This window comes from Geosmithia morbida, assembly GCF_012550715.1.
Source record: "Geosmithia morbida isolate 1262 chromosome Unknown scaffold_1, whole genome shotgun sequence".
NCBI lineage: Eukaryota > Fungi > Ascomycota > Sordariomycetes > Hypocreales > Bionectriaceae > Geosmithia > Geosmithia morbida.
The window spans coordinates 1576650-1600886 of NW_023336188.1; the positions used below are offsets into that span (position 1 = coordinate 1576650).

At 50.6% G+C, this 24237-nt stretch overlaps 6 protein-coding genes across 6 annotated transcripts; 3 read left to right on the forward strand and 3 right to left on the reverse strand.

Annotated features, from left to right (window-relative positions):
* Positions 1-32: 32 nt before the first annotated feature.
* On the reverse strand, positions 33-2323 carry GMORB2_1232 (anaphase-promoting complex subunit 1; the record flags this gene model as incomplete). Its single annotated transcript, XM_035463214.1, has 4 exons — positions 33-62; positions 325-963; positions 1132-2117; positions 2302-2323. The coding sequence occupies 4 exons, from the start codon at positions 2321-2323 to the stop codon at positions 33-35; spliced, it is 1677 nt and encodes a 558-aa protein (XP_035324638.1).
* Positions 2324-3421: 1098 nt separating this feature from the next.
* GMORB2_1233 (dihydroxy-acid dehydratase) lies at positions 3422-5437 on the reverse strand (the record flags this gene model as incomplete). Its single annotated transcript, XM_035463215.1, has 4 exons — positions 3422-4221; positions 4281-4686; positions 4758-4969; positions 5029-5437. 4 exons carry the CDS (start codon positions 5435-5437, stop codon positions 3422-3424), a joined length of 1827 nt encoding a protein of 608 aa, XP_035324639.1.
* Positions 5438-7527: 2090 nt separating this feature from the next.
* GMORB2_1234 (solute carrier family 16, member) lies at positions 7528-9077 on the forward strand (the record flags this gene model as incomplete). The annotated part of the gene is made up of 4 exons (XM_035463216.1): positions 7528-7711; positions 7767-8702; positions 8783-8830; positions 8887-9077. The coding sequence occupies 4 exons, from the start codon at positions 7528-7530 to the stop codon at positions 9075-9077; spliced, it is 1359 nt and encodes a 452-aa protein (XP_035324640.1).
* A 332-nt stretch (positions 9078-9409) lies between these two features.
* GMORB2_1235 (Carboxylesterase type B) lies at positions 9410-11137 on the reverse strand (the record flags this gene model as incomplete). The annotated part of the gene is made up of 2 exons (XM_035463217.1): positions 9410-10681; positions 10742-11137. 2 exons carry the CDS (start codon positions 11135-11137, stop codon positions 9410-9412), a joined length of 1668 nt encoding a protein of 555 aa, XP_035324641.1.
* Positions 11138-13754: 2617 nt separating this feature from the next.
* Positions 13755-15240, forward strand: GMORB2_1236 (uncharacterized protein; the record flags this gene model as incomplete). Its single annotated transcript, XM_035463218.1, has 5 exons — positions 13755-13901; positions 14008-14377; positions 14452-14569; positions 14651-14791; positions 14862-15240. 5 exons carry the CDS (start codon positions 13755-13757, stop codon positions 15238-15240), a joined length of 1155 nt encoding a protein of 384 aa, XP_035324642.1.
* A 3874-nt stretch (positions 15241-19114) lies between these two features.
* On the forward strand, positions 19115-20726 carry GMORB2_1237 (uncharacterized protein; the record flags this gene model as incomplete). The annotated part of the gene is made up of 2 exons (XM_035463219.1): positions 19115-19957; positions 20037-20726. 2 exons carry the CDS (start codon positions 19115-19117, stop codon positions 20724-20726), a joined length of 1533 nt encoding a protein of 510 aa, XP_035324643.1.
* Positions 20727-24237: the final 3511 nt, after the last annotated feature.

The window sequence follows — 24237 nt, forward strand, 5'->3', positions numbered from 1 at the left end:
AGCCGCCAACTGCGAGTGAGATGAGAAAGCTTTCAAGAGGGGGCCAGCAGGGTGTTTTCGCCCTGTTTCCTAGTCTAGACAATAACAAGAACAGATTACGTTGGCTCCAATTTCCCAAGAACCACATAGGGCTTGTGTATAGGTGAACACCAGCCCAAGTGATGGATATCAGCAGAGACTCAACCCCTCTCCCCCAGCGTATAGTATATCTTTCCAACCGCCAGATACTGAGGTGCCTCTCAAATCTCTTGTTTTGCATACGGTCTCAACAACTCCTCTCGCGATCTTGACATTTTCCAACTCCCGAGTATGTTGCAGACTTACCAACCTCTCAAGAATAAACTTCCTACCAGAATCGCCCTCCGTCTTGCTAAGTCCCATTGTACCTACTACAAAAAGGGACCAGAGCAAGGCGTGGGAGCGAAGCGAAATCTTCGGAATGAGAGCAAGGATCTGATCTGTCAATCGGTTGATGGGTGGTTGACCGGGTGGCACACCATCGATTCTGGAATACAAATACATCAAAGCTGATAACCGGCGGATCTCGGCTATACATCCAACCTCTTCTGTAATTATCAAGTTGTTGGCGACATTCTTTTGCGGCGCCGAGGCATTCGGGGGCTTTTGTGCCAGAGTATGAAGCTTCCTTTCGATGCTGTCACGACGTTGCATTCGGCTTAACCGCTGCTTGGGGCTATATGTTGATAAACAATCTGTCTCCTGTATGCAAGAGCTGGGAGATTGACATTCAACTTCCGCGGCGACGTCAGAAATATCCGAAATCAGTTGTACCAACTCGTAAGAGCATCCCACTAAGGGGTCGATAACGGTCATGTCAAGCCCAAGTTCGGGCTTGAACCATTTCGCTGCGCGGCGATCCCGAGCATCTGACAAGGCAGAAGCAGTGCGATTCAATGCATCGTGATGTGCAAAGTATGCGCAGAAGAATCTGTAAAGCTCTTTCTGGCTGGTTGATAGTTTCTCGAGCGGAGGTAACAGGCTCCCGATGTTGCGGGCGCAATGGAGATGCACACGCCACGCAGAAGCGCTATTATGGGATATCTTAGACGTAGGTCAGGAATGGGAGCCCTAACAGAAGTTTATGGAACGACCGAAATACTCAGCACTTACATCAAAAAAGGTGACCATGACTAGGGTAGAAATGACCTGCTCCCAATCGGTCGAAAAGCCATTTTGACGTTGGAGTTGGCCGATCTCAGTGTGGAGACCACGTAGCGCTTTTCCATGGTATATCCACGTATTTTTACCAGAACCGGTGTCCCTGTTGAGTATTGAAATCTGATGGGACGAGACAGCCATGATCATGTTGAATATTGGCTTGTGTACGCTTGTCATGCATATCGGCAAGATGTTGCGCGCATATACATCATCCGCAGGCCAAGTTGTACACCGAGGGCTGATCCCGTGGATGAAGTATTCGAGCAGATAACTTTCGTTGTTTGCCAACGCGAAAGGTGGCGGGTTTTGGAGAATAGGCCACGCAGATACAGCGTCGTCCCCAGTCCCCATCTCGGCCTGGTTCCTAGCCGATAGCGACGACATCACGCTAAGGCCATCGTCTTCAAATACGACATGTTGACAATCATTGAACTCCGTTTGATGAGCTGAGGCTAAGGGTCCTCTTAACCCCCGATCGGACTCTTCCAGGACACGGGCAGTGGTGGGGAGATTGACAGTCTGGCAAAGGGAATGGTTCACGCAAGGCAAAGAGTCATCCGATATGGCACCATAGTGTGTGCCGTCCGTGTTCGAGGTGTTCTGGAAGTCATCGTACGTGTAGTTCAAGAAGATCCAATCCTTAGCTAGCGGAACTTGAACAGGGGAATATGGATCTTCGTTCGGCCGGCCATTCTGCAGTCTGGATGGGGTGATCACATGTTGCTTCCGGGTTGAGGCTCTGCCCTTCTTCGACCACACGCCTTGATATCTATCAGCTTTGGTCAAGCACTCAACGTGAATGGCCGTCACTTTATCTGGCTCACCTGCACGACCCAACGCTATGCCCCTTGACAAAGCCTCCTCCTGCCAGAGGAGCCTGATCCCATATTGGCAGGGCAGGCGTAGACGCTCGCAAGCCTTACAAATGGGTCGGGTCTCTGGTGCGAACGGTCAGTCTAAGACCATACAAAACGGGATACGGAGATGTACTTGCCATTGCATTTCACTTTGCGGTCTGGAGTGACAATTTCAATTAGCACAGGGAGTAGTGACAGTCGGTCCCACCACACGTCGTATTCATCTTACCTTTGCACGGCCAACAACCAGTTCGTTGCCGCTTACCATTCCCTTGTCCTGTGTTCATGTCGATACATAGATATATACATGGAGACACAGGGATTCATACCCTCAACGATGTTTAGTGATGACCCAGGTGTGAGGTCGAAGCTGTACTAGGCCTGTTCTGAACATCACTGTATTCATGTAGATAAGGCCACCAGAACCTGATTGTGTCGATGTAGCCGGCGTCTGATGGGACAGGACCAGTCCACTGGACGAGTAAATACATATCAGCGGGGCGTCTTATCTCTGACGGGCCTACATATATACTCCGCACCTCGGGTAAAATTTGGTTTCCGTGTTAGTACATGTGTGTTTCGTAGTGTCGCTATCCCCAAAGGTGGCTGAACTGACGATCAATACTTGTACGGTTACGAGTAATACTTACGAGTATTAGTGCTACATTGGAATTACAGTTGATGATACATGGGTAATAAATAGTATGTATGACTAGGCAACTAGAGTCGACAATCGGCGGCCCCAGCGATTGAACGAACGGGGACGATAAGAATGGATAATATATCAGTACTAGATACTGGATATCAATTCGACCAACAGTGGGAATATATCAACAACACTGGTTTAAAATCCTTCCTCTCGAGATTCGTGTGTGTTTTGTCCTCCTAGATAATTCGAGATCGAGGCAGTCAATGCTTCTTCGTGGAGGGATGCTCACTTAGGCACCCGGGTTCCGAACGGCCGACGTTGTTGACAAGAATATTTAGGTGGCCAAACATTATTATTGTCTCCTACACAATCCTCTTGCTATTTCCACCGCTCTCTGCCTGGCCTATTCTAGTAATGAGGGCCACCTTTTCTTCAAAGTGGGCGAAAGAATCGTGCTCCGCCATTGTACCAATGGGCAAGTAGGGACGAGATGATCCATGGTGTTTTCTCCCAAGTCTTCTCAAGGTGAGCCTCATTCATCGGCGCTGGAGCACTTGAACGAGATAGTTTAAGACATTGAACTATACCAACTCATTGGAACATGACACAAGATGCCATGTTACTCGGTGACTAGAATCTTTTGGCTCGGATTGCGTCGAACCAATCCTCTGATCATCAATCCCTTATTATTATGGACGATCAACGCAGCATTCATTCCTATAACATCACTAGAGGCCTATTGAGCCGATGCGCCTTTCGCCCTGGGACCTCGCGCTGTTAAAAAGTCAAAGTCGGCGCCGGACTGAGCTTGATTGACCTCTCGCATGTACAGTCCCCGGTAGCCTCGCATATCCTCCCTCTCGATCCACGGTGCATTCGTCTCCTGCAGGATTTTCATCCTCTCAGCTTGTCGCCGAGAAATCTCCACGTCACTGATGTTAAGCTGGAGCAGGCGCTTCTCGACGTTACATGTGATGGTATCGCCGGTCTGGACGATACCGAGGATTGACGAGGGATCAGCCGCCTCGGGCGAGACGTGGAGCGCAATCGTGCCTCCGGCAGTACCGCTCATGCGCCCATCGGACACTCTCAGCATGTCGAGGACGCCTTGGGAACCCAGCTTTCTAGGGATAGGGATCATTCCACTTTCAGGCATGCCGGGGTTCCCGACAGGGCCAATGTTCTGTAAGACCAGCACACTGTCCTTGGTGACCTCTAGGTTCGGGTCATCTATTCTCTCGGCAAGGTCGGTTGAGTTGGAGAACACGACAGCCGACCCGGTGTGGTGTAGGAGATGCTTGTACTTGGATGCACTTGCCTTCATCACCACACCGCCTGGGGCTAGGTTGCCCTTCATGACGACTAATGACGAGGCAGGGTGCAGAGGTTCCGAGAACGGTTGAATAACGCTAAGCTCCCGGGGAACCTTGAAGGGACTCGCGATGGCCAGCTCCTGTCCAAGCGTTCGCCCCGTAACCGTCATCGCATCCAGGTATAGCAAGCTCTTGATCTCCAGGAGCAGAACAAGCATCCCGCCTGTAAAGTCAACCGTCAGTTTTCGTACCATGGAGCTATCTTGTTGAGGGCCTTCGGACCGGAATTGTGAAAATCGGACATGTAGTTGCTGCCGCTGGGCTTCAGATCGACCAGTAGTGGAGTCTTGCGGCCAATCTCATCCACTGTGTCCAAACTGATGGTGCCAGACACCTTGGGATGCCGGCCGATGATGGCCATAAGGTGGACGATGGCGTTTGTTGAGCCACCGGTGGCTTGGAGGACGGTGATGGCGTTGAGGAAGGATTCTCTAGTGAGAAGATTCTGGGGTTGTAGCTTCTCCCTAGACTCGCACGCGGCCACCGCGTTCTTACCGGTTTCCTCCGAGATTCGTAGTCGAGCCGATGACACTGCTGGAGCAGTGGCGCCGGCAAAAGGCATCATGCCCAGGGCAACAAGGATACACGCCATTGTGCTGGCAGTGCCCATGACGCCGCAGGTTCCCGCCTTTCATAATACTACTATCAGCGTGTTCATTCCCGACGATGACTCTCAGACTGAGCATGAATGTTACTCACCGTGGGTGCGAGCTCCTCATTGATCGCAGATATATCCTCAATGTCGATCGTACCAGCGCGGTAACGAGCCCAATTGTTACGACAGTCTGTACAGGCCCCGATGCGCACGCCCTCGTGACTTCCAGGCATCATGGGACCTGTTACAATGTGCAGAATTGGCTTATTTGCAGAGATGCCGCCCATCAGCTGAGCCACGGTTGTTTTGTCGCAACCTGAGAATGAAAGGTCAGTCATGCGTTCCTCCGACTTGCATGATGCGAACAAGCCTTACCTCCAATCAGAATGACGGCATCGCAAGGCTGAGCACGGATCATCTCCTCGGTGTCCATGCTCATCAGGTTTCGGAGATACATGCTTGTGGGCGAAGCGAAGGACTCGTGTATACTGATAGTCGGGAAATCTATGGCAAGCCCGCCATTGAGCTGAACACCGCGCTTGACGGCATCGATAATCTGCGGGATGTTGGCGTGGCAGGGGTTGAAGCTAGAATAGGTGTTGACGATGCCTATAATTGGCCGCGATAGTGCATCTTCCGAGTATCCCAGTGCTTTTATGAACACCTTGCGCAGGAACAGAGAGAAATGAGGGTCGCCGTACGACGTGAGGCCCTGCCGGAGGCCAACCTTTGTCTCCAAGGTCTTCTCCAAGTCGTAATCCGAGTTGGGAATTTCGGGCGCCATGACGGGCGGCGCGAAATGGCGGCAAAACCTGGGTTAACTATCAGATGTCTTGTCAACCGGGGGTCGTTACGTCCTGTAATATCTTGTAAATGGGAGTATGGTTGAGCCTATCGATCCCCACTGTAAGGACATCGTCTAGAAGTAATGAAGACTGGAACCGATAACCCTCGACTGTTCCCGAGAGCTCCAAGGTACGAACCAGTGGGCCCTGCTCAAGATGGGGTTGCTGCCTTGGTAGCCGCTCGTATCCAGAAAACTGGCGATGCCGAGCGAAACTGTCCCCGTCTATAAGCAGCCATTCGGCGTGGATATATTGAAAGCAGGCCGTGGGGCAAGCCTAGACTCACAAGTTATATACGACGCGATACAAACATGACAAGGCAATATAAGCACGAGACCAGGTACTGGAACACGTTTGACAGAATATGGAAGCGATATTGTAATGAGACGATGAGAGGCTTGTCATTAATAATCTTACACCCATCATTCGATGCCATAATGCTATCAGTATGATACCCCGCTTCCTCCCAGTTATTGCAGAGCCAGAAGGTACCGGTTTTATTTCGTCATATCCACACAGCATTGCACCAGTACTCCGTGGCTCACTGGCTCGGTGCTAGATGTCCCGTCAAGATATTGCTTGCATTACTGCTCTCTCGTTTATCACATTAGGCATATAGAATGCCATGCACGAAGCTTGGGGGTTTTCACCGCCGTTTGCTGTGTCTCACAATCACAATCAATATCGGGTCAGTAGGTTATCATATTACTGTTTTGGATATCTTTATCCGATCGTCCACATACCAGTACACCAGTACACAATCAACATTCTCGTGAAAGCTCGGACGAAATCGCAGAACAGCAACAATTCCTTCACTTGGGTCATTCGAATCATAACTGCGCGCGAAGGGCTGGTGTTGCCGCCACTTTTTCTTTGAACCGTAACCGCGACATTTATAGACTGGCAAGCCAGACTCACATGAGTTATGCATTCACTCTAATATGCTTTCTAAAGCTTTTTTTGCAATTCACGCAGTGCTGTGGAATACGTACAATCTTCATGATCGGCAACATTTCAAGTCTAGCTTTCGAAACACGGGACGTAATTACTGAACAGGACAGAACTTGATGGCTAGAAATGAGAGAACCCTTCTTATATGAAGATGTTATATGAAGATGTAGGGAAGCCAGGAGAAAACTGCCTGATGATCGGATCTGCGTATAGAGTGCCGAGATCGGGCCGGCGCTTTTGCTAATCCCTTCGCTTTCGCTTCCAGCTTCCGTTTACGCGGGGGCCCAGAACGGGAACAAGAGCACTCCCCACGTTTTGGACAGTGTCAAGATCAGTCGCGGGGTTAGATAGGGACGTAGTACAAGTACTTCCCTAGCACTCCTCCCTCCATATGAGAATAGTTATACGTCTAGGATCCTATAAGTATCTATACCATAGTTATATCCCTGCAGAAGACACCACGGACACATACACACATATACCCGTTATCTCCTATTATTCAGTCCCACCATAACGTGGCAACCAGAGACCCGGAGGCCCAGGACCGAGGGCCCCACTGTGGGTGATCTGTTGACAAACGCGGAGGTGTCGGACATGGCAATCGATCGTGCCCCCCTCGATTGTACGTGTAATCTCTTCGATGACATCTGTGAAAGAGTACGATGTGTAAGATGATTAGGTCCCAATCTATACGGTTGCCCCGAATCTCTATGGCCAAGCTTGACCGGAATCTGAAGTCCATGTATGTGCACCTCATGCATCTACACCGATACAACCCAGGCGATACCACTCAGGCAATTCTTAACGACCGGTCATTCATGCCGTCTGAATCTCTCGTAAATATTTGGTGGAAGTACACGATGTGCATTAGCGCCACTCTTTTCGGATGCGCCTCCCCGAATACGGACCTGGATGTAGCCCGATTCCGGGCTTGCATCAGTCGGGCAAACAAACCTGATCAGTCCTCCATGGAGCGTCTATACGGTATGAAGCATCTATACATACTCAGAGCCGTACGCTGATGGGTACGAGAAACACTGACGAGCGTTGCACTTGAAGAGATAGGTTCGTCTCGAATATGACTGGACTCGAGAGAGAGGCAAGGGTCGCGAAGGCTACCGAAGCCGTTTCGGCCACTCCCGATGTGGTCCAACACCCTTTGGGGGCAAACGGAGTGTCGACTCCTGCGATCGACATCGAATCAACCGTCTCTGCATGGATCTGCGTGCTGGGGAGCTTCCTTTTCATGATACCAACTTTTGGTAATTACAGATACCAATGGAACGCATTCGGCCCGGGGGGGAAACCGCTGACTAGTCACAGGCATGATGCAATCTGTCGGGACTTTCCAATCATACCTACACCTGAACCAGCTGCAGGACTACTCTGCTGGGGACGTGGGATGGATCACCGGGATGTACATGTTCCTGGGCATGTTTGCCTCCATCCAGGTGGGACCCTTGATCGACCAGCACGGGCCTCGGATCCTGAGCGTGATTGGTGCTGTTTCTGTGTCTGCCACGTTCTTCATGTTTGCCGAGTGCAAGACCTACTGGCAGTTCATGCTCTGCTTTGGCGTCTTTGGAGGTCTCTCGCTAGCTATCGCATGTACGATTGGCGTCACGGTCGTCAGCAAGATCTTTGTCCGCAACAAAGGTCTGGCTGTAGGGCTGTCCATGACAGGATCCTCTGTGGGAGCCGTCATCTTCCCCATAGTCCTGCGTTCGCTGCTGCCCAAGATGGGATGGGCGTGGTCCATCAGGATAATTGGGTTTCTCGTTATTGGAGTATTGACCCCAGCCATCCTTTGCTTGGTGCCCTACACTCGACTGTCGCGTCTCATCGCGTCTCCCACCGGGCCCTCGGTCCAGCCCAAAAAGATTTCCCTTTTGGACTTCAGAGCCTTCAGGTCTGTTGCATTCACGTTGGTGGCGGCCGAATATTTCATGATACAATTCGTGATAAGTGGGATCTCTGGTCTGTTGCCCGTCATAGCTACCGGCGCTGGCCTAACGGTTGAGTCTGGCTATACGCTGCTTTCCATCGTGGGAGGCGCCTCAGCGTTCGGCCGAGTCATCCCGGGAACGGTCGGGGACAGAGTTGGTCACTTCAATGTTCTGCTTGTCATGACTGCGGTTTCCTTTATCCTGCTCGTTGTCATGTTTGTGCCATTCGGCAGCAATAGCAGGGTTCTTTATGCCTTTTCAGCCCTATGGGGCTTCTGTTCAGGCTCGTTTCTATCAATATTGCCTGGTAAGCTTCATGGGGGTGTACCTTCCAAGCATCGTACCATTGACTTGTTGGAATGACCATGATCTAACGCCGATTGATAGTCTGTGTTAGCAAAACATGCGAAGCTAAGGAGTATGGCCGTTACTACGGTCAGTACTGTTCGTGTTTTGAGAGAATAAGCCTATATTGACCGACTTACATACAGGCTCTGTCAATTTTGTCGTAAGCTTTGCGTTGATGATCTCCATCCCTGCAAACGGCACAATGATCGAAGAGATGGGACTGCAGGCTCTTGGCGGACTCCTTGCCGGCGTCCTCGCTATTGGAGGGATCTGCCTGTTTGCAGCAAGGGCACAGCTACTGGGAACCTGGTTCTCACTCAAGACCGCAATCTGATGGCAATCGTTGGAGATGCAATGGGCTGGGGCCGCATTCCGCTTCAACCTTCACCATAGAAGGATAATTCGGAGAAAAGCAGAGTGCTTCTACTTCTACAAACCACCAGACGCACAGGGACAGGTCTTACTATCCTGTTCTACATCGTTGGTCCAAAGGACAGGTGTCGTATAGATCATGATACGCCCAAGGGGAAAAGGGTGCCGGTAGCTGAGCATATACATCTATTATCTGTTATTTTAATGCGTATATCTAAAGGCAGAAGAACATTTATATGTAGTCTGGTCGAATTCGGAACCCATGCAATGCTTTAGTGGGAAGTTCCCACAATATTAAAAGACGGACTCCAAGAGATAGTCAATCTGCTTCTCTCTATAGTCGTCTGCGTGAATATAGTACAGGTTGGTGCTGTTGACATCAAAGACGAGATTTTGGGGCGCTGAGGGTGTGTACAGCGGCCATGAAACATTCGGGGAGGAGCTGTGGTTGGGATCGGTGTCGGCGATGAAGGACACCCACATCTTGTTCATGAGGTCGGCGAGCTGGAAGTAGGTGTCGGGCTTGCCCTCAAACGGATTCGGGGAGTAGCCGATAGCCTCAACGTTGTCGAAGACAAAAACCACCTCCTGAAAGTGAGTGGCGCCGATTTCGGGGGCCAAGCCATTGACATAGACGTTCCACAGGTAAGAATACACGTCTAGTCCGGCTCCAGAGTACGTCTCGGCTAGGAGCCTGCGACCAGCGTGCTGCTGATAATCTCCGGCAACAGCAGCCACACGCTTCCACTGGAGACCGTAGGGGTACGCGGCGGGGCGGCCGGGATACGCCTCGGGGACACCCTGCGCGGGATCGTCAGGGTACAAGTCCTCAATGCTGGCGGCCTGGGCGCTGTCAAGTCCCAGAGTTGTCGTCAGCCAGGACCTGAATTGAGCCGTGGTGTTGATACCCCGCTTGCCGTAGGCCGTGCCCTCGTCAAAGTTGTTGCCAAGCAGCAGTGGGACGTGGGCGAACTTGCCCTCCCGCAGTAGCTGCGTTGCCTGGGCTGTCATGAAGTCTCCGTCAAGAACGGCGCTAAAGTTGGGAGCAGTGACGTTCAACGCAGTGGTGCTGTTAAATATACCGTTGAGCGTCTCCCAGGGCAGGTTTCGGAGACAGCCGAGTGTGTCGCTAGCCGATGAGCATCCGGTCTTCCCAACGACAGCGTCATAGTAGGGCTGCCAGGTCTCAGCATCGACAAACTCGGCGACGGGGCTACCGCTCTCGAGGATGGCGCTGCGGAACAGACCTCCAGCCTGGCCGTTGTATGCGACCAGCTGCATGCCCAGAGAGCGCGCGCCAGCTGATTCTCCCCAGATGGTGACCTTGTCGGGGCTGCCGCCAAAGGCGGCGATGTTGTCGTGGACCCACCGGAGAGCCAGGCGCTGGTCTCTGAAGGCAATGTTGCCAGCCGAGGCATCTTCCATCTCCTGACTGAAGAGAAAGCCCCAGTACGAGAGGCGGTAATTGATGGAGACGGCCACCATAGGCTTGCCCTCGCTGACGGCCTGATCAACGGTGTAGCTGAGGTTATATCTCGGGTCACGCGAGCCGCCCATCACGTAGCTCTGTCACGCCGGTCAGCAATGGCCGCGTCACGGCTGCTTCGCAGGAAAGGGAAGACTCACACCACCATGGACCCAGATGCCGACAGGGAGGTCATCGCCAGGCTTGGTGCCCTCTGGGCGAATGACGTTGAGGGTCAAACAGTCTTCCGACACCGGGGTGCCAATGTTGGTCGTATCGGATCCGTAGCCGATGCATATAGAGCCATACTCGGTAGCATCGCGAGTCTCATTGAAGGCCTCTGTGAGTGGCTGGGGAGGTGCGAAGCGCAGAGCGCCGGTTGGGGGCTGCGCATAGGGGATTCCCAGAAAAAAGTCCTGCTTGTACTGGGCATTGTTCACGCCCAGATAGGTGCCGTTGTTGAGGTGAGCCGAAGGTGCAGAATTCCCTCTCGCGACTCCCGCCAGGGTTAGACTGGAGAGGAGCGCTAGAAGCAGTCCACGTGCAGGAGAACGCATTTCAAAGTCTTGCATGGACACCACGGCGTGTCTTGTGCAAAATCTGCAAGGATCGTCTTTTATGAAGAATATTACTTCCAGCTACGCTTGAGGCCGTGTGGGTGACGGCCAAACTAAAACTACTCGTACATCATTACTAGTACTATTTTTTGCGTGGGAACAAGGTCTTTGACGTTCTTCAAGCATTTATCTGTGCCGTCATGTATTTCCCTCTAGTAACCGTAAACTACCCAATTTCCGTCCCGTGGACCATATAATATACTCACTCGTACGAGTGGGTGACTTGATATATATCATGTACCGTATTGTACTCACTGTCGTTCATCTGTACATACTGATGATGACTTTCTCATCACACCATCACACGTCCAATCTTCAACCTTGCAAGCAACTATTATATACTAGCAGACAAAACATTCATAGAATGAGAGGATGATTGTCGAGAGGAGGAAGAAGACACTTGGACTTTCCGTGGTAGCAAGCTTGTGTTGGGCGTACGGGTATGCGAGGTGACGCAACCGACGAGACCGTTGTGTTTATCGTCTTAGTTGTGTAGCTGCTTGAGCTGCGTGAAGCCACTAGAAGATTACGGCTTCTTTCTTTGCTCCACGTCGGGAAATTTGACAGCTCTTGAGTACGACGCAGGATGTGACTCCTTATTCGCGCGGAGGAGATGGGAAATGGCTGCTTCGGCCTTGACCAGAACGGCGATGACTTCCATATCCATCAACCAGACTAACCAACTGTAAGCAGGCGTGAGGACTTTCTGGCCTATTATTATGGAGTCTACGACGCCGTAGTTCAACTTATATAGTAAGGATCTCCGTACGAGTGGGGAGCATCCTCTAGGCTATACGAGTTAGTAATATTACTGTTAGAAACTTGGTGAGCTGTAATCTGTATTCGGAGCAGGGCTGGGCTGGCAAGCGAAAGAAGCGATGCCATTTTATGGGGAGATCGCATCACTAAGAGATCATGCTATGTGTCAATGTCTAGAGGATTCTCCTTGATATGTTACTCGTAACGAGATAATAGCATCGAGTCTTGCAGAGATGATTATTTACCGAGCACGCAGTGAACAGCTGCTGCAGTGGAACATGTTGGTCTCACCCCTGCCTCGCAGATTTCCCGGTCACTGTGCAGCAACCGGGTCCTTGGCGTTTCTGTGATTTGCCAATTTTGTTGACCTTGCGGAACTCAGAGAGCGCGACACACATATATGCAGGGGCGGTGCTGCTCATGCGAATCCCCCGACCTCGCGAATGGCGCATGGAGAATGCGCCATAATTTTGCTATTAGCGACAACGGTGCTCAGCGATAACTCCGCCGTGCCAGCAGTCTCACTACATTACTCGCCCAACAAATGACACACAAACCCAGGGGTCCTGCATGTCACGGTCATGTCTCTCTCTGCGCGGAGTACAGATGTACGGAGTACGGGTACGTGAAGAGCTGAACCACCCACCGTACAAGTCGAACACCCGCCGTGTATCACACCTCGATAGGCTACGCTCCACGGAAGCGTCATTTTCGCACTCGTTAGCGTGGCTATGGGCAATGGCAAGGTGTCTATGTTCACATAATACAGAAGGGATCGTCAAAGAAAGTGTAGACAGTAAGCCTTGAGTGAGGTGTACGCCTGCAGTTGTTGCAACAATACGTACCAGTACAGTGCTATATATATCTATGGCAGTGTACATTCAACTCTGTATGTGCATGTAGAATTCTCCCTTCGTCGTATGCTGTTTGGCCTTACATCACTATGGCCGATAAGACACAATAACCTCGCCGCCGCATCGTGACTCTTGTTCGATTCTTGAAGAATTTTTACGTCAACCTTTTGCGTCCATAACACAGCAGCGTTAGTGTCTTAGAAGCTGGTTGGGATGGGACAGAATCAGGTCTCGGGCCCGGGTAGACTTGGCATTAGTATCTCGTTCACGACTGGTTGAGAGTAGTATAATACGAGTAGATTTATTATTCAGCCCCTGCTATACTGCAACGGAGTAAGAGATTCATACACGTAATGGAATCGAAGGATGCACGCTAACTAGGCGGTGGCATGGTTGTTGGCTGGGCCGGTCTCTGGAACTGCTAGCTACAGTAGGTTGCTAGAAACCACGATGCACGCAGACTAGTTCAGCTACGGTCCGCTTATAGTCAATGCCGAGTAGGCACCGGTTTAGTATAAGCGGAGGATGCATGGTTCAGTAAACGGTACAAGCAGAATGGACAGATCTGCTAGTCTATATGTGGTACTAGTAGTAGCGAGACTCGAGCAAGGTCGGCTCGCAACCCCAAACGGAAACCTAAAAAAAACTAAAATGAAAGCAGCCACTTTGCCTCGATCTGCGGGCAGCTAGTAGTACCGGCTTTCCTTAGTACTCGGTACATATGTAGCGCAGTTCTTGGCTAACTTTGAGTTGCACTGCCGTTAGTTTACCAAAAGTTTTACTCCGCAATGTTCTAAAAAGCCGGCAGAGAAAGAGAGAGAGAGAGAGAGTGTGTGTGTGTGTGGTGGATTTCATCTGCGGCATCCTTTCACCATCGAGGGGTCTTTGACATACATCATCCATATCCTCAGTCATCACGTCTGGCTCTTCGGCATCCTACCACCATGGCCGATGATAGGGGTGCTCGGCTGGTTGCCTGCTGCTGGTCGATGGCGGCAGCTGCTGGTATCTTGCTGGCTATGCGCATTTACTGCAAACTGTGGCGCTCTAAAGGTCTGTGGTGGGATGATTACATTTTGATCGCATCTTGGGTATGTGTCTCGGCTGCTCCCCCCCCCCCCCCTTTTCCCCAAGTTTTTTCTCCTTTTTCCTCCCCCGATCCCCGAAATGCTTGGCGATTTGGCTGATCCGGTACAGACATCATTGGTCATATCCGTGTCTATCAACACATACATCGTTTCTCTAGGCTTTGGCCAACACATAGAGACCATTAGCGACGATAACTTGAGGGAGATCAACAAGTGCACCATCCTAGTCGCCTTGTTCGGAATAGTCGCAACCACTACCAGCAAGACGTCGTTCGCCCTCACATTATATCGGATTGTAATCGACAGGTGGATACAGTACTTCCTCATCTTCGCCATCATCACTATAAATATTTCTATGAACCTGGTGTGGATTTTTGGCTTTGCCAAATGCACCCCACTGGCAAAGGTTTGGGATCGCAAAGTGCCTGGCACATGCTGGGACAAGAACCGGCTTGTCAAGTTCCAGCTTTTTGCTGCCTGTAAGACCCTCAGGCTCTAGGAACAGATAGATGGGTTTATAGTCCTCTGAGTTGCTGACATTGACCCCCCCCAGACTACTCAGCCATCCTCGACTTTGTGTTGGCCCTTCTACCTTGGAAGATAATCATGGGAATGACCATGCGACTCCGCGAGAAGATCGGAGTGGCAGTTGCCATGAGCTTGGGCGCAATGTATGTGAAGGGCTGGACAAATCCCGCGTCCGAGATACCTGTTCCCTCATGACCGTTCGTTACTAACAGTTGCGTCCAAAGTGCCGGAATCACTGGTATCGTCAAGGCAGTACTGGTAGTCAACATGACCAGTCCCGACATCACATACGACCGTGTTGACCTCACGATTTGGACTCTATCGGAGCCAGCGGCGTCTATCATGGCTATATCGATACCTATCTTGTAAGCCAAGGCCTTTTCTTTTCTCCTGATGTTGCGGTGGTGGTCTAGTAGATGACTAACCTTGAAATAGGAGGATGTTCTTTCTGGAGCTCCGGTCGAGTCAAAGAGATGATTCAAAGGACCTGTCGTATAGATACCAACTTGGAGGCAGTGATGCCTTCAGAAGCCACGCGGCAACAGATGCGGACGCAAGACGATCCAGGATGTGCGGCTTCAAATCCAAGTACGGCGGCAATCTGGTCATTGTCACGTCCAACTCGACACGGCCCGAGTCTCAGGAGGCCCTCCAAGACCTTGGCAGTGGGGAGGGCCGCGTGGAGGAGGCCTCGAGCCAGGGTGGCGTACTGAAGACAGAGGAGGTCGAAGTCCATCGTGAGAGCGCCAGCGACGAGGGCTCGATAGAACTCAAAGCCGTGAACGGGGCTGGACAGCGGCGGCGACATCATTAGCCATCCCAAGGGACATGCAAAATGGACGTGAAATTATGAATTCAATGTGGCAATAAAAACTTATGTATATACACTAGAATATTAGACCGTAGTGATCAGATCAGATGCTCTATGCAGCATTGAGAATGCTATTGTTTATCTATTACCGCTCGTCTTCATGAAGAAGAGGAAGAGCCTTAGGCCGCTCTGATTGCTGTCTAGGCAGTAGCGGCAAGCTCTTGCCTCCTGACTTTGTAGGAAGAGGGAGGTGAATGGCAAAGTTGGGTAGTTACTACATGTAATACCTCTTACACCACCGAGCACAAATGATCAGAATCTCGTTATCTAGTGTGGTGTACGGATCAAAACGGCGACTGTGGATGCAGTCCATCGTTCCAGTCGGGAGAGCTACCCCTCACTCTCTATCCGATGTGCTGAACCATGCAATGTGCAAATTGTAATCGTACATGTAAGTTTAGATGGTAGATGTCGGCACTAGGAAGCTGAACATAGACATTGATAGCTTTCGGCTTGTAAATACGTGTTTCACAGGCTACCAGTCATTGTCTTACTTCAAAGTCGCAAAGAACGAAAAGACAGCTTCTATGTTCGTTCTCCCAAGTTCCATCCTTATGACAACTCGTGTGATTAGTCTTTCATCCTTAGATCCAATTTACGGTTTCATTTTCATTCAGCATGAGTCGCCGCTTCCACATCTAGTTCGATCTATTTTCAACTCGCATATCACTGAACGATGGCGAATCGTGACAGGCCATACTACAGCAACGTTTGACTCCATCGATGACCTCGCACGTCTAGAATTAGCCAAACTGCCCAAGACATATAGAGGTAAGCATCAGAATAGGAGGGCTGTGCTCATCATATATATGAAAGACTCTCTGGACTGACAACGAGCAAGACTTCTACAGTGGGGGAGCCATGGACCTAACCATGTAAGTGCATACATCATTTTCCCTTCAAGTACCCTGAGTGACCTTCAGCTTCGCGAGACAGAGACAGCGTGCTCCAGAATGAACAGGCATGCGACCTGTACTTCATCGGGTTTAGTATCCTCTCCAACTCGCCCCCCTCGGCATCAGCGCCAATATCTGCGGTGCCTGGTACCTGATTAGCCCGGCTGATTTCATCCCCGGTGACATGAGCCCTGGAAAAACGCGATGGCACTGCGGCACGATGCGCTCGATGAAGTCGTGGAGCAGGGCATTGTAGCTGATTGATAGGCTAATGTCGCCGATTAGAGAAAAGACACATGCCGTCGGTAGAGATATGAAGGTGGCACGCCATACTTCTAGCCTACTACCACCACAGAAAATCCCCATGTCCTCGGCACCATTGTATTTTCCCTAAGGCGGGAAAAGGGGACCTACATGCACAGCGGATACGGTGTACACTGTAGCCTTTATCAAGGCACCACACCACTAGCAGACATGGTTGTCGAAGTGTCGAGGCTCCTTCGATCCCTGAATTAAGACGACTGAATGAATATCAGCCGTGGTAATGAGAATTCCGTTTGATCAGAAGAATAGTAGTCCTATTTTGGTTGTTACTTGTAACACATATTAATGATGGTTGCCGTTCTTCTCATCCTCTTGTGACCTTTTCCAATCACTCCGGCAGCTGCTGCACCCTCTTTCGGCGCCATCTGCTCCCAAGAGTAATTAAGAGCATGTAAATGCCGGTCAATAGACTGTCCTGAGATGAGAAAGAGATGAAGTATCGAGAGGGGGGGGGGGGGGGGGGGGGGGGGAGACGGAATACGATTCAGTTACACCCTATCTCAGCAACACTTCATCTATAGCACGTTCCAATAAATACAGGCCATCCTGGGCCATGATGGTTGGATGCAAAGTGCCTCGTTTAAAGCCAAATCCGTCACCAATCAAGATGTATCTATGCCGGCTTTGTGGCTTCTATTTTATTAGCCCTGGTTTGGATCTTTACTTGTCTGTCTCGTAGTGGGACTCGCGATTGTCCCGATACCCATGCCGATATATCCGGTGCTAATACCATCAATCTTATCAATCGCCGATGCTATTGGAAACAAAACTCTTCACCTCGGCGAATCATGTCAACATAAAAGATTAGACGGGTAGAGCCAGGCTAAGTACTCGACGCACTAGCAAACTAAACAAGTATCAAGCTCTCTTTTCTTCTTCTTCTTCTTCTTCTTCTTCTTATTCATATATCCATTTACGAGTCATACGATGAATACTCTGTCCATGTTCCGTTTCCCAGCGTCCAGCATCAAGCTTGAAGTGGATTGTTGGTGAAAGTCAGGTCGCTCCCGGAAATGCCTCATATTGGAAGCACAATGCAGTACTATTACTATCTCATAGATATATAGACATGCGAGGCACTAAGAGCCTTGCTGACTGCGGATAACAGCAAATTGGATGCTCTCTTGGCAAGTACCAACTCCGTCACTTTCTCGTACCGCACTTCTTGAGCGCTCAGTGATTCGGCTAACGGCTTATTACCCCACCTTCGAAGGAAAGATTCAGTTGTGGTAATATCCGAGTGCCGTGGTTCAGGGCCCCATTACTCCGTACTATCAGTATTGTTTTGAGAAACATGGTGGGAAAGGGTAGGTCTGTACATTACTTCGTGCGTCGTTAGAATCCTTTCTTACACATGGATCATGCCACTGAGAATATTGGAGAATTTGAGCGATTCGGTGAACGTAACGGACAATCATGTGTAGTCTATTATTCCTATGTCTGAGCTGTTCATATATAGTAATATTATCGTATAGGCACACACGTCCTCTGTAATACTGAACCTCAAGGCTTCAAAATGACAGCCCCCTTTACACGGCAACTGTACTATTACACGTAAATGTTGGCTTACGAGTACGAGTACTTGTACAGATGGGAATGGGGCCTTTTGCCCCCCTCAACACACTGCCGATCACTTTAGCACCGGCTCGCGTCGCTACTGGTCGCATCCTCGGCAATCCGCAAGTTGCCAAGTTTGCTCGTAGCTTGAAGCTCGGTAAATAACACGTACTGGGTCTACTATCGAAATGCCACACTCGCCATAGGAGAACATGCCCGGTTGGTAACCAAGAGCGAATAGCCCTGGTCGTTAGACAAACCAACAAGGCCGGTGATAGAAAGACTGCCAGAGAAGCAGAATCAGGCACCCGTAAACCACCACTTGGCACAGTGATTATTGCAGCACTGATATTGCAAGATTGGGTGTACCATGGAGACAGACTCAAGTTGGCACTTGAAAACGAATCATCTATGGTGAAGCGGAATTGTTTCTCGGTCCAAGTAGCGATATCGGCTAGTTCTCTGCAGAAAGGCCAGAACGCAACTCGAAGAATGCCAAGGTCCGATGGACCGAAGGACAGGAATCTTGGGGGTTGCATCCCGCTGCGCCAAGGGCAGGCGAGGGTCCTCGCTTCTCAGGGCCGCGTCCAGCGATGGGCCGATGTGCATGTATACGCACATGTATCTCCCTTGTACCCGAGATCGTCACTGTTTTATACCTTGTTTATCCCATGGCTGGTGCTTAGGATCCGCTTGGCCCCAGAAAATGCCCGTCGAGAAACCGGATGGGCCCACTGATGGGGTGGACATGCAACGACCATTTACATGTATGTATCTCATCCTATCTGATCATGGCCATGGGAGAGGCCCCCTCGCGCCAGGTGATAGTCAATCATTAAGGATGGGGTTGACCGGAATCGCGCTGGAGGGGGAGGAGAGAAGATTTGATACACAGAAATGTATAAATTCGTGCCAGTATACCTCCCCCCCCCTCCTCCCAACCTCCAGTGGAAAAAAAGGGTGTTGATTACCGACCTTGCTCTTCCTCGCCCTTCTTTAATCGTCTTCCTGTTGCGCGAGCGTACAATCTGTGAGAAGCAATGCGTGCTGTGCTGAGTCTCATCGCTGGCCTGGGCCTTCCAATCGTTACCCAGGCTGCCTCCAACACCTCCTGGCCGTGGCAATCGTACCGCAGCTCGGCGTTCGAGCCTCCGGACCTGAAGGTTACCAAGCATGGAGACACAACGCCCGGGTTCTTTTTCTTCGACCAGAATGGCCCCACAGGCCACAACTACAGCCTCTTCATCATGTCCGAGGACAATGAACTCGTCTGGCAGAGCCCCAGGGGCAGCTACAGCGCCTACAAGCCCCAGTTCCTCAACGGCGAGCCTGTCCTTGTGTTCCACAATGGCATCGACTTTAGCGAGCCTTATGGCTTTGGTTACGGAATCATCGAGATCTACGACAGCTCTTACGATAACATCTACAATGTCTCCGTGACCTCCGACGACGACACTTTCACGGCCATCGGCGGGTACGACGACTCGGGTGTGTACTCTTGGATTGATATGCACGAGTCCAAGATTACTCTCGAGAACACCATTCTGGTTACCCTGTACAACGTCACGCAGTACGACCTCAGCTCTATCGGTGGCCCCAAGGATGGCTGGGTGACAGACTCTCTCTTCTATGAGATTGACGTTGTCACCAACGAGATTCTCTACAGCTGGAGCGCTCTTGACCACACCGATGAGATACCCTTGGAGGACGTCCAAAAGTTCTACCCGCTCGAGGATTACGGACGGAACAGGACATTGCCGTATGGCTATTTCCACATCAACTCCGTCGACAAGTTTGCCGACGGCTCGTACCTCATCTCTTCGCGCTTTTACTCGTCTTTCTTCAAGATTGCCACCGATGGCAGTGTTGAGTGGACTCTTCAGGTGAGCTATTGAAGTCCTACTGTCTTTAAAACATCTGCCCATGTCTGATCCAAGCCTCTAACATTCAATAAAACTATAGGGAGACTCGGGTGCCGATTTTGAGCTTGGGAATGATATCTCCTTCAGGTATCAGCACGATGCTCGGATTCGCAGAGAGACGGACGACGGCGTCGAGATCAGCTTCTTCAACAACGACAACTCGGGTATCACCTATGGTATCAACGAGACCACCGGTATCATTCTCTGGGTCGATGAGAAGCAGCGCAAGGCCACCCTGGTCAGCGAACTCATTGACCCCAACGATACCATCTACTCCGCCTCTCAAGGCGGCCTGCAGCCTCTGCCGGATGGTCACCACTTCATGAGCTATGGCTCCACCCCCAAGATGAAAGAGTTTGGCATCAACGGAACTCTTCTGATGAGCATGCAGTTCGGCAACGGCGATGGCACTGTATTCAGCTACCGCGGCTACAAGTCCCCCTGGGTTGGCCTGCCCAGTGACCCGCCTAGCGTCTACGCGTGTGTCAACGATGATGGCAACACTGAGGTGTACATGAGCTGGAATGGTGCTACCGAGCACAAGCAGTGGCACATCTTCTCTGGTGAGAAGGAGGGAGCGCTCGCCCTTTCTAGAAATGTGACAAAGAGCGGCTTCGAGACCTCTGCCACTCTTTCCGGTCGCGTGTCCTTTGTTCAGGCCGAGGCCTCTAACGGATCGGGATACGTGTCCAAACGTTCAGAGGTGACTTCGCCTACCGAGGAGTGCTAATCAGCTTTGGCTCGTATATAAGATCAAATATTACATCTACTATCTTCCCATGTGAGATTCGACGCCGACAGGTGGTGCACATATTATGACGATCACGATGTGACAACTTGATGCAGTGAGGTTGATATCTGTACATAAACTTGGTAGCTGAGACGATTTTGATACTTCTACGTCTACATTCAATCAGTACAAGTACGTAGGCCACAGAGATGTTGAAGAAGTGGATTTATGTGCAACAGTACTTATATATGGTAAGGAGACAAACAGCTTGAGGCTCATGAGCTGCACGTCTATCCAAAGAAAGCCAAGCTTCTCGCCATCCGGATCAAGTATTACATAGTTACACATTCAGCACGTAGGGAAAGGTAAGGAGAGGCGTTGCGTATCTGGCAAGATGAGGGTTGGAGAACCCGAGCGATGCCTTCTATCAATACTTGAGATGAGAATACGCTACACTTAAGTCGGAAGCTTGGGCCCTTAATTTATCAAAATAGTATATATATATATAAGTAATTTACCTGCTTATAATTGACGAATTGTAACCATGATTCGTTCTATCGGAGAACTTGTGCTGTAGCATTGACATTGATGGTGGTTACCTACAATGCGTCCAAGACATTGGATCGATGGCTTTCATCGGCGTAGGTACGCATGCGCGCATGCTGCCGTACAGTCTCCGCATTTTGAGATGAGTGCTAACCCCCTGCTCTATTTAATGCATAATGGGATGCACCTCGGCATCCTGGGGGATCAGGGACCTCTCCAGAGGGCTGCGCCATGGGTGGTATCATGGTCCTAGAAGAGGCCGGGGTTCGGGACCATCTTGGCCGTGCCCTGTGAGAGGATGTAACGGTGGTTCGGCTCATGGAGATGACACACGTGAAGGACAAAATCCGTACGCCATGAGTAACATGTCTTTATATATTCAGTCAATTAAATCTCAGTACTTTGACATTGATACGGGTAGAATCGGCTTTTAATCTAATGCTTCGAGACCTACATGACCGCTGGTTACAAATCTCGGTCGGCAAACCCGCCAGGCATCGCAGGAGCCAACGATCAAGTCGCCTTGGTTGATTCTGGCATAAGGAAGACTCGAGAAGCCCAATTCAGTGCTGCTGGATCTTGGCTCTTGGGGTGTTGAAGAGGATGGCATGGCTCTCCCTGGGTCTTACAGCCGGATATATACGTACCTGGTTAAGTGCGTCACCGGTGAACGAGGTGGCCAACTCTATTGCCAATGACGATACCAAATTGGTAGCACACACCATGGTCCAGAACGACGTTTGTCGACGAGCTAACAGAGCGAAATTAATAGAACTAAGTCCGCCACTCAAGCCACCCTTTTACTACTGGCGAAATTTCACAGGATACCGTGCGTGCCTCGGGTCAAATAAGCTCATGATGATGTAAGGGGGAATGCATGGCGTTCGCGTCGGGGGGCGATTCCAGCCGATACATTTATCGACCTATCATACGGATCTGCCCGTTCGTGGCTTGAATCTGGAGGAGCAGATGGCACCTCGTATTGTCTGAGCATGAAGAGAGAGGCTGGGCCTAGACAAAGTAACTTTGCTGTCCGACCCTCGCGACGATGATTGTGTAAGAAGCGTTCTGCAAATGACCCTGATTTGTTCCGGTGATATATAGAAAACGGGAGCTCCACTATCGCGACTGGCGGATAGTATAAGTCGACCGGGCGTATTTATCATAATGTAATATGACGATGGACGTGCGTCTGTCTTTCTTGAGGCAGTCAATCATGATGAGGGTGGCGAAGCCTTTTTGTCACGGTACGTGTAACTAGGACTTTTTCATCCTTCCCTTCCATATATGTATGTCCTTTGAGTCTTTCCATGCCATACGATTTTTCATGGGATCCAAATCCAATCGGCAGAGCAATCAATATTACCGACAACAAGCAATGGCACTTGCCGACCTCCCCACGGAACTCCTGCTAGATATATTCGAGTTGCTAAAACCTCCAGAGCTTAGCAGCTTGTACAAGACATGTCGGCGTCTACATGAAATAGCGGAGGCTTTCGTCTGGTCCCTTGTCGAAATTACATGGACCCATGACTACGGCCCGCCTCTGGCGCTGCTACTCCGGACTCTTCTTGAGAGGCCCGCTCTATGCTCCCACATCACCACATTGAACCTCAATGGCCACCAGGCATCACATCTCTCAATCATCACCTACCCTGTACATGGCATGCTTAGGCACCTGAAAGTGCTCCCTTGGGAGAAGGTGACGACGGCCATCAGGTCCATAGGCGTGCCGCCAGATATTGCAGAGGTATGGGTTCACAAAGCTCGATTGGACAGTCCCGATGCCGCTGTTGGTCTCCTCATCTCTTTGCTTCCCAACCTCGAAAGCCTTTTCCTCTCACATAGATGGACCACGAGCATGCGTTTTCTCGGCCTCGCGATCTGGCAGGCCATTCGTGACCACTCCCGGAAAGCACAGATACATCGGCCGGATTCGATACGACAACTCCCAAGTTACAAGTCCCTTTCCAATGTATCAATTTCCCGGAGATCGGCATCGCAAGATCTTGTAAGGCCAGGAAACACCCGCGACGCACTTGGGCTCTTTTATCTACCAAACATCAAGTGTCTCTCCATCTCCATCGACAACCCTGTCTACTTTTCCTGGCCCTTCCCAACGCCGCCCGACCCGGTACACCTGACATATCTTCAACTATTCAGGGTCCGCGAGTCTTGTCTAGGGACGATCCTCTCTGCTGTCCCCAATCTGAAAGAGCTGAAATATCATTGGTTCTTCCAGAAGAATATCGACTCTCACGTCGGCGATTCATCCATGGATCTCGAGGCAATCGCAACTGCCATTGCCAATTGTTGTGCGACGCTGGAATCCCTAACCATCACAGCAAAGACAGCACCATACCGCCATCGACTGAATGAGCCACCGGTCATCACGTTCTCGGCAACACTACAGAATCTATGCACTATGGCCAAGTTGGAGAGGATATCTCTCCCTTGGTGCACCGTATTCGGATTCAAACCGAGGACCAGCTACAACAAGTGTGTCCCGCGAATAATAGGCCGCAACGTTCAGCAAGTGACATTTACGGGGGACCTATACAGTAGCCATTATTATCAGTGGAGGTGCTATCACGTTGTTGCGGCGTTCCGCAAGGAGATGAAGAGCTGGCCCAGCAACTCATTACCCAAGCTCAAGTTCATCCGTCTTCCGCGTTTTACAAACATCTCATGGGACTTGAGAGATGACGTTACTAAGTTGAATGACCTGTTTCCTCGATTCACTATCACTACCACCTACTCCAATGAGGATGTCGACGAGGATCTCATATCGGGCTTCGATTAGCATACACGCATAGAGTGCGTTTGGAGCACTTTCCATCAGGGGTTTGGTCTATGCGTACATCCATGCAAATACTGTACTGCACACATTATAGTCAGTTCGACGCGATACTTTTCTTTTCATGCTAGAAATTCTAATTGCCCCTGTTGCCTCAGATACCCCCCC